The sequence below is a fragment of the Platichthys flesus genome, chromosome 16 (genome assembly GCF_949316205.1).
Source record: "Platichthys flesus chromosome 16, fPlaFle2.1, whole genome shotgun sequence".
Lineage (NCBI taxonomy): Eukaryota > Metazoa > Chordata > Actinopteri > Pleuronectiformes > Pleuronectidae > Platichthys > Platichthys flesus.
In genome coordinates, this window is record NC_084960.1 from 739,132 (window position 1) to 749,218 (window position 10,087).

Consider the following 10,087-nt stretch of genomic DNA (forward strand, 5'->3'; position numbering starts at 1 on the left):
GCAGGAGAGCAGAGTGAGTTCAGTGTTTCTTCAGGTGACAGCCTGTAAACATACATAATAGATGAAGTCCCTGCGTCACACGTGCTCTCAGCTGCAGCTCAGCTGAATTATTCACCGACACAGAGCTGCTCTCAGGAGACCAGTCGTTCTGCTGGAGCTGCTCCTTCAGGGAACTCCTCCACTGGGACGGCAAATATTACAGATTTCTATTTACACTGATCGGTAGGTCACTTAAACTGTCTGAGATCAACATAAATTATTAATGATATAAACATATCTCATTAATTATTGATGTATGATATAGGTACAAAATAAAAAACAATATTATTGTATAAAATTACTAAAAAGACTGATCAAATATCTTCATCTAAAATCTGTTTTATTTATGTCAATATGTCAATTAAAGATTTTTTTTGCTCTCATAACAATATCTGTGCATCTGTATGTTTGTATTTCTGTGTTTCTGTGTTTCTGTCTGAGCAGCTCAACAAGGTTTCATAAAATGGTCATCTTCTAAACTTTGAGTAAACATAAAAAAGTGTATTTATAAAAAGATGACTGTTTACATGTCTACGCTTTATTTTCCTGTCACAGGACGCAGCCAATCAGCGGCGTAAAAACACATGACGTCAGATTGAGGGACTTGCATTAAGCGCGTGTTTAGATACTTCGGATAACCGCGGAGGGGCGGAGTGGACAGCATCGACTGGAGCTGCTCTACCAAACTCACCAGGAGTGCCCCTGATACCTAAAACAAGTGCACCATGAGTTTAAACGCTTCCCATCCGGAGCCAATCAGCGCTCGTGTAGTGGTCTGTGTCTGCTCAGTCGACCAATGAGCGTCGGGCTGCTCTTTGTTGTTGGTGATGACAGCAGAACGTTGTTGATGCTGAGACTCAGACTGAGACTGAAGCTCCGGAGCCCCCCCCCCGGTCAGTGTCCCGGTCAGTGTCCCGGTCTGTGTCCCGGTCTGTGTCCCGCTACTTGCCCACATCATGTCCGTGAACATGGACGAGCTGCGCCACCAGGTGATGATCAACCAGTTCGTCCTGACGGCGGGTTGCGCCGCGGACCAGGCGAAGCAGCTGCTCCAGGCGGCCCACTGGCAGTTCGAGGTGAGTCCGTCCTCCGGGGCTTCCTTCCGGCTGCGGCCCGCGTCCCCCCCCCCCCCCCGCTGTGGACGAGCCATGGGCGGGCCCTCTCGGAGCCCGGTGGGGATCGGTTCCTTCAGGTTCAGCCACCATGCGCTTCTGAAGCTAACGTTAGCTTAGCCCCGGGTTTGTTTACAACCCCGGGAGGCTCCAGGCCGGCGGCAGCGCCTCGGACTCGGCCTGTCCGCGAGCCGCCGGCCGCCTGGTCACATTTCAGGTGTTGAGTTGTGGTCTCGTCCCCGCAGAGTGTGAAGAGCAGGTTCCTGCTTCAATCACACAACGACACAACTCAGGGAAACGTTCAGAATAACACACGTTATTTACATTAGCATCAGTCACACGAGACCGAGTCATAATAAAGCTCCGGTCCGACACTAAGATGGAGGACGACGCGTCACCTCCTCCTCAGTGAAGCCAAAACATCTCAGAGGAGGAAGCTGCCATCTTGAGCTGGTGACGACATCCGAACTCAGATTCTGTGAAGTCAAGGTCAAACACATGGGCTCGACCAATCAGAACTCAGTGTCAGCTGTCAATCATGACGTCTCGAGCAGCTGACGTCCATGTAGTGACATACAGTGTGATTGACTCGGTCAGGCTCCACCCCCACATTCTCCACACATGGTCACTTCTGGTTTCAAAAAACCAAGATGGCGCTGGAAAAATGTGAAACTGGCTTCAGAGCATCGGCTCACAGACCACAGGGTCTGAACGCTTGTCTGTCAGAGACGATGTCTGTCCCACCGTCTGTACTGGGACGGAGCCGCCCTCTCCTCTGTCCCACCGTCTGTACTGGGACGGAGCCGCCCTCTCCTCTGTCCCACCGTCTGTACTGGGACGGAGCCGCCCTCTCCTCTGTCCCACCGTCTGTACTGGGACGGAGCCGCCCTCTCCTCTGTCCCACCATCTGTACTGGGACGGAGCCGCCCTCTCCTCTGTCCCACCGTCTGTACTGGGACGGAGCCGCCCTCTCCTCTGTCCCACCGTCTGTACTGGGACGGAGCCGCCCTCTCCTCTGTCCCTACAGGAGACAAACTGATCCTCTCCTCAGTTCTTTATAGAACAGTTGACCCTTCCAGCTGTTCTCTTCCTGTTTGTCTTCAGAGCCGAGACGATTGGACGGATGAATCAGTTTCAGACACGTTGTCTGAAGTTTGATTCTTCCTGTTTCCTCAAATGCGTCATCACAAGCGAGGGTTTGATTCCCGGCCCTTCAAGATGGAGAATAGCATCAAATGATCAGTTAGTCCTTCACGTGAGTTGTGTGATTGAGTCAGCGTGAAGACAACAAGCTGTGATTGTTCTCCAGCGACTGGTGTCCTCTCTGGGACAGTGTTGGTGTTTACAGCAGCAGGACATGTGAGTGGACAGACGAGACCCTGGTGAGGGACGCTCATCAAACCGTCCTGCAGGACAAACCGAGTGGAGACAAAGAGCCGGGTGGGTTCTGTGGCTCTTCACACAAAAGCTGTGAGGAGCCTTCACACTTTGATATGTGTGTCACGTTGTGCGACACATTCCTGCACCGCCGCTGCTGTTGTCAAACAACCAGCCTGTGAGGGGGGGGGGGGTCACTGCATTCACTGAGGCTCTTGAGAGAGGGAGGGAGAGAGAGAGAGGCCCGCCAGTGAAGGGAAATGGAGGCCTCTCTCTCTCTGCCTGAGCTGAGGCTTCAGATTCAGAGAAGTTTGAAAACGCTGCTGGTTCTGGTTTAAAAACTCTTGATTCTGGACCCACACAAACTGGGATGTTTGGAAATGATCACAACCTCTTAATGGTTGGGTTGTTGGTCACGACGTAGCCGTCTCTGATAGGTCAGGCTCCTGTCACATGACCTGCTTCAGGCAGAAAACACCAAAAACATTGAAGAGAATCAAGTTCAGGGGTCACGACCTCGTTGTCTTTGCTGTTGTTCATTTAAATTCTGTCTTCACGACGATGCAGATGTTTACATGTGGAGGAGACCAGATGTCTTTCCTCTGTTTACACCAGTGTTTGTGAGGGGTCATGTGATCTGTGCTGGAAGACGCTGATGGACATGCTTAGAGAACATGTTGTATGTTATGAATGAACACGTGGATCTGTGTGACAGGTTTGTCTCCTGGTAAACTTTACGAACGAGGAACAACGGTGTTAAGAGAAAGAGCACGGATTGATTTTCTTGGAGCGACGACGACCTTGTGACCTTCTATTGATTATGATTTTGATTTATTGATGAATTATTACCCATGAAACATCCTAAAAGATCAGAAACAGTGTGTGTCAGTGTGAGCGAGCTGGAGGGATCTGGTGTTGTCGACCTCGGCCCGTCACTAACCGGAGTCAGGCTGGAATGTGTTTGGACTGGTTGTTATCAGCTGGTTTCTGTCAGGCAGCTCATGAAGTGTGTTTTCCTTCAGAGGAACAAGGAGCCGACTCGTTTCCTTCAGAGGAACAAGGAGCCGACTCGTTTCCTTCAGAGGAACAAGGAGCCAACTCGTTTCCTTCAGAGGAACAAGGAGCCGACTCGTTTCCTTCAGAGGAACAAGGAGCCAACTCGTTTCCTTCAGAGGAACAAGGAGCCGACTTGTTTCCTTCAGAGGAACAAGGAGCCGACATGTTTCCTTCAGAGGAACAAGGAGCCGACTCGTTTCCTTCAGAGGAACAAGGAGCCGACTTGTTTCCTTCAGAGGAACAAGGAGCCGACTCGTTTCCTTCAGAGGAACAAGGAGCCAACTCGTTTCCTTCAGAGGAACAAGGAGCCGACTTGTTTCCTTCAGAGGAACAAGGAGCCGACTCGTTTCCTTCAGAGGAACAAGGAGCCGACTCGTTTCCTTCAGAGGAACAAGGAGCCGACTCGTTTCCTTCAGAGGAACAAGGAGCCCACTCGTTTCCTTCAGAGGAACAAGGAGCCGACTTGTTTCCTTCAGAGGAACAAGGAGCCGACATGTTTCCTTCAGAGGAACAAGGAGCCGACTCGTTTCCTTCAGAGGAACAAGGAGCCGACTTGTTTCCTTCAGAGGAACAAGGAGCCGACTCGTTTCCTTCAGAGGAACAAGAAGCCGACTCGTTTCCTTCAGAGGAACAAGGAGCCGACTTGTTTCCTTCAGAGGAACAAGGAGCCGACTCGTTTCCTTCAGAGGAACAAGGAGCCGACTCGTTTCCTTCAGAGGAACAAGGAGCCGACTCGTTTCCTTCAGAGGAACAAGGAGCCGACTCGTTTCCTTCAGAGGAACAAGGAGCCGACTCGTTTCCTTCAGAGGAACAAGGAGCCGACTCGTTTCCTTCAGAGGAACAAGGAGCCGACTCGTTTCCTTCAGAGGAACAAGGAGCCGACTCGTTTCCTTCAGAGGAACAAGGAGCCGACTCGTTTCCTTCAGAGGAACAAGGAGCCGACTCGTTTCCTTCAGAGGAACAAGGAGCCGACTCGTTTCCTTCAGAGGAACAAGGAGCCGACTCGTTTCCTTCAGAGGAACAAGGAGCCGACTCGTTTCCTTCAGAGGAACAAGGAGCCGACTCGTTTCCTTCAGAGGAACAAGGAGCCGACTCGTTTCCTTCAGAGGAACAAGGAGCCGACTCGTTTCCTTCAGAGGAACAAGGAGCCGACTTGTTTCCTTCAGAGGAACAAGGAGCCGACTCGTTTCCTTCAGAGGAACAAGGAGCCGACTCGTTTCCTTCAGAGGAACAAGGAGCCGACTCGTTTCCTTCAGAGGAACAAGGAGCCGACTCGTTTCCTTCAGAGGAACAAGGAGCCGACTCGTTTCCTTCAGAGGAACAAGGAGCCGACTCGTTTCCTTCAGAGGAACAAGGAGCCGACTCGTTTCCTTCAGAGGAACAAGGAGCCGACTCGTTTCCTTCAGAGGAACAAGGAGCCGACTCGTTTCCTTCAGAGGAACAAGGAGCCGACTCGTTTCCTTCAGAGGAACAAGGAGCCGACTCGTTTCCTTCAGAGGAACAAGGAGCCGACTCGTTTCCTTCAGAGGAACAAGGAGCCGACTCGTTTCCTTCAGAGGAACAAGGAGCCGACTCGTTTCCTTCAGAGGAACAAGGAGCCGACTCGTTTCCTTCAGAGGAACAAGGAGCCGACTCGTTTCCTTCAGAGGAACAAGGAGCCGACTTGTTTCCTTCAGAGGAACAAGGAGCCGACTCGTTTCCTTCAGAGGAACAAGGAGCCAACTCGTTTCCTTCAGAGGAACAAGGAGCCGACATGTTTCCTTCAGAGGAACAAGGAGCCGACTCGTTTCCTTCAGAGGAACAAGGAGCCGACTCGTTTCCTTCAGAGGAACAAGGAGCCAACTCGTTTCCTTCAGAGGAACAAGGAGCCGACTTGTTTCCTTCAGAGGAACAAGGAGCCGACATGTTTCCTTCAGAGGAACAAGGAGCCGACTCGTTTCCTTCAGAGGAACAAGGAGCCGACTCGTTTCCTTCAGAGGAACAAGGAGCCGACTCGTTTCCTTCAGAGGAACAAGGAGCCGACTCGTTTCCTTCAGAGGAACAAGGAGCCGACTCGTTTCCTTCAGAGGAACAAGGAGCCGACATGTTTCCTTCAGAGGAACAAGGAGCCGACATGTTTCCTTCAGAGGAACAAGGAGCCGACTTGTTTCCTTCAGAGGAACAAGGAGCCGACTCGTTTCCTTCAGAGGAACAAGGAGCCGACTCGTTTCCTTCAGAGGAACAAGGAGCCGACTCGTTTCCTTCAGAGGAACAAGGAGCCGACTCGTTTCCTTCAGAGGAACAAGGAGCCGACTCGTTTCCTTCAGAGGAACAAGGAGCCGACTCGTTTCCTTCAGAGGAACAAGGAGCCGACTCGTTTCCTTCAGAGGAACAAGGAGCCGACTCGTTTCCTTCAGAGGAACAAGGAGCCGACTCGTTTCCTTCAGAGGAACAAGGAGCCGACTCGTTTCCTTCAGAGGAACAAGGAGCCGACTCGTTTCCTTCAGAGGAACAAGGAGCCGACTCGTTTCCTTGTTGCTCAGAGAAAAGCTGCTGTTCACCTCTTTATCAAGTCTCTGGTTGTTGTCTTCATCTCCAGCAGGAGACTTCCTGTTGTCTCGTTCCCTCTGTAGACTGAGGGAAACACCACAAAGTGATCACTGCTGCATGTTGTTGGGTTTCAATCAAAGTCTAAGTGTCCCCTCGTCTCTGTGTCTCTCCAGACGGCCTTGAGCTCCTTCTTCCAGGAGGCCCACATCCCCAGTCACCACCACCAGATGGTAAGTGCCTGAACGCTCCAGACGTGTGTTTCTCAGAACCCGTTCACAGACCCTGGGAAGTCTCAGTTTCTGTTCAGACTAAAACACAACCTCAGAGTTTTCATGTGACACGAGACCAGTTTACACCAGTGCCTGAATTAGAGACCAGTTTACACCAGTGTCTGAATTAGAGACCAGTTTACATCGGTCTCTGATTCAGAGTTGTGTTGACGGCTCCTCAGTGAAAAACCAGTTTGTTCATCTTAGTTTAAAGTCTCATTGTTGCTGCTTCACTGGTTCTGTCTCTGGAGCACTGAGCCAACATGGCTGCGAGGGGGGGAGGGGGGAGGGGGGGGGCAGCAGCTGCCTCTTGCTTCACTCCTCTTCTCCACCTCTGCAGCCATGTTCAGTCCTGCTCTCCACGGCCTCCAGCCAGATGATGTCATCGCACTGCACCCAAAATAATAACAAACCCCGGCTGCCTCCCCCCCCCCCCCCCCCTCGAGCTACAACACACTCCTCCCAGAGCGAGAGAGAGACACGTACACTGAACAAGAGGACGAGCGGCAGACTGAAAACATGGCTGCTGCTGAAACACATACAACACACACACACACACACACACACACACACACACACACACACACACACACACACACACACACCCTATGGACTGTGGTTTCAGTGAAGTGACAGTTTCCTGCTCTGAAGCTGAATGACTCGACGCTTTCAGAACGTTGAACCACAGAAACTCAAAGTGCAGTTCTCTCTGAATCAGAGATCAGCCACCACATGCTGAGTCCTGCTGGACCTGAAGGTTCCTTCACGTTCTGCTGGACCTGAAGGAACCTTCACGTTCTGCTGGACATGAAGGTTCCTTCACGTTCTGCTGGACCTGAAGGAACCTTCACGTTCTGATGGACCTGAAGGTTCCTTCACGTTCTGCTGGACCTGAAGGAACCTTCACGTTCTGATGGACCTGAAGGTTCCTTCACGTTCTGATGGACCTGAAGGAACCTTCACGTTCTGATGGACCTGAAGGTTCCTTCACGTTCTGATGGACCTGAAGGTTCCTTCACCACGACCACATGTTAGTTTGGAAACATCAGTGTTGCCAGGTTCAACTGGGGTCAAAGGCCAATCAGAGACGAGCTGGTTTGTTCTCAAACAAACGCTGCAGGTCGTCAGCAGGACAGAGAACCGGTTCTGTGTTGTGGGTCACGTGTGTAGCGTGTGTCAGTCGTTCCTCCCCTGTGGCGTGACCGAGTCATGAGTCGTCTTATTTATTTGCGCTTGTTTATAAAGTATGATGTGAACACCGGCGCCCCCTGGAGGGGAGGAGCAGGAACACAGTGCTAGAGTCCGTTTATCACTTTGATCTGATTCTGTTTAAATACTTCTCAGTAATTTATTATTAAAATATAAAAATCATCTGCAAAACAGAAAATAATGATAAAAAAAACAGAGGATTCAAATCGTGTGTGTGTGTGTGTTAGAGGACACTCCAGCGTCTTAACCTGAAGAATCTTCTGTTTCCCCCCCACAGATGTGTACGCCCAGAAACACTCCGGCCACGCCCCCGAACTTCCCCGACGCCATCACCATGTTCTCCAAACTGCGAGCGTCTGAGTGCGGCCCCAGCGGCGGCAGCGGCCCCTCCCAGGCGTCCATGGCCTGCTCCCCCCCGGCCCCCTCCTCCACGTCGGGGTTCGGCTCCTTCTGGGCGTCGTCCCCCCCCGGCCACCAGCCGGCCTGGCTGCCGCCCTCGTCGCCCACCGGCCACCACATGCACCACCACCACTACCACCTGCAACAGACTCCCATGTGGCCCCCGGTGTCCCAGCCCAGCGGCTCCCAGCAGCCCCCTGTCGTACCTGCACTCCACAGTCAGAGATGAGGGGGGGAGGGGGGGCAGGACAAAAGATTCTGTCTGGGGAGCAGAGGGGGTGGGGGGGTGGGAGGGGAAGGGGGGTGTTCATGTGTGAAGAAGACGAAGATCCGGCTTCATCTTCTCCTGAGGAAACTGAAGACGAACAGTTTGTCTCGTCTTCGTCGTGTCCACGTTGACCAGCTGGTCCCCGTCCACGTGTCCCTGTGGACGCCTCTAGAGAGACACCGTGACGAGGGGGGGGTTTGGTCAAAGGACAAAACGAGCAATAATAATTTGATGATGTGTAAAAGGCCAGGTTCCTGGTGAAGCTCTTCTCTGCTGGTGAGCGAGCGGGAGCTGGTTTCTCATCCTCGAGCTTCAGAGGACGTCAGCAGACAGGACACACGTCCACCTGCTGAGACCATTGAGCCGTGGACGGGGGTTCACCGTGTTTCTGTGTGCGGCGGTTCGAGGCCGACTCAGTGATTTTCCACACAACCTTTCAGACGCTCAACCACTCCTACCTCTGTCTGACTGGGAGAGGCCCCACACGCTCTGTGTCTTCACAGCCGGGATCAGAGGGTTGGGACGAGCTGAACTGAAGACGGACGCTCGGAGGACACTCGTCTCCTCGGACCTGAACGATCAGATCCACAACCGGAGACTCTTCTGTTCCCTTTCTCTCTTTTATAATTAACATAAAACATTTAAAAATCACCTGTAGATTAGTGTCAAGGTTTAATTGTGACAAAACGTGACTCACGTCAAAGTCAACGAGTTCTGGTCGAGTTCGGGATTCAGATCCAGGTTTTGTTTTTCACACTTTCAGAGACAATCAACCTTCTCCTGTGTCTCTATGTTTGGATCGTTGGTTCCAGCTCGTCTCTCTGGATGAGCTGGAACATGTTGAGCTCCAGCTCACGATGAGATCATCATCATGTGACGCAGAAATGATCCAAACTTACTTTACAAAGAAAATCTGCCTGGTAGAAAAGCGGCTGTGTGACGGGTTTGACTTTTCTGGGTTCATTTAGTTTTCTGTGAATTTCTGATCAAATCTCCAGGTTTGTTTTTACAGATTAACGTTAAGGAGCCGAGGAGAGGAGGTGCTGATGCTCCTCCTCTTTGGGATTCATGTGTTGAAACGCTCCGTTCGTGGTTTATTCATCGATTCATCTTGTTTGTAAAACCTCAGAGAAATAGTGTTGAACAGATTTCTTCAGTTTACTCAGTTCAGTCGTAAATATCGAATGTTGGCTTGAAATGTGATGAAGGGATTAATCCAGATTACTGCAGCAGATCTGATAGACGGCTGCAGACTCAAAGATCACAGGAGGAAACTGAACTGAAGGAGAAACGACACGGTTAAGATCCTTTAGATCCAGATGTCTGCTCACGGCTGCGAGCTGAGGACAGACGTGTCCTGACGTGTCCAGGTCTGTGTGGACGTCCTCTCAGCTGGAGGCCGGACGCAGGTTGTGTCTCAAACATCCGGAGGATTTTACAGATGAACTTTAAGACACTTTTTCTCCGTTCAGGATTTTGTTCTTGTCACTTGGATGATGTTTCAGAAACTCACTCTGTTGTGATCCAGGACTCTTTTATAGAGATTTCTCTCCAGTTCATTTCTTCTGCTGAGATTTGTATTTATATGTTTAATAAAACAAGGTATGATCTACTTCCTGTGGCGTCGGGGGTTTTTACTGGAAGAGCAAACGGTTGAGATGACTGGTGGTTTTACTGGTGAGTGGAGGTTGAGGAAGGAAGTGGTTGTTGAGCTGCTCTTCTCAGAGTGTCGAGTTAAAGTGAGTTCAAGATGTGTGTCTTCATTTCTGAGCAGTGGGGGGAAATCACACCAGCGCCTAAACAAAATAAATAATAGTATAAAATATATT

At 51.1% G+C, this 10,087-nt stretch overlaps 1 protein-coding gene across 1 annotated transcript; it reads left to right on the plus strand.

The window, feature by feature from the left end:
• Positions 1-825: 825 nt before the first annotated feature.
• On the plus strand, positions 826-8,251 carry ubald2 (UBA-like domain containing 2). The gene is made up of 3 exons (XM_062408315.1): positions 826-1,115; positions 6,287-6,343; positions 7,869-8,251. The coding sequence occupies exons 1-3, from the start codon at positions 996-998 to the stop codon at positions 8,217-8,219; spliced, it is 528 nt and encodes a 175-aa protein (XP_062264299.1). The 5' UTR covers positions 826-995; the 3' UTR covers positions 8,220-8,251.
• The last annotated feature ends 1,836 nt before the right edge of the window (positions 8,252-10,087 follow it).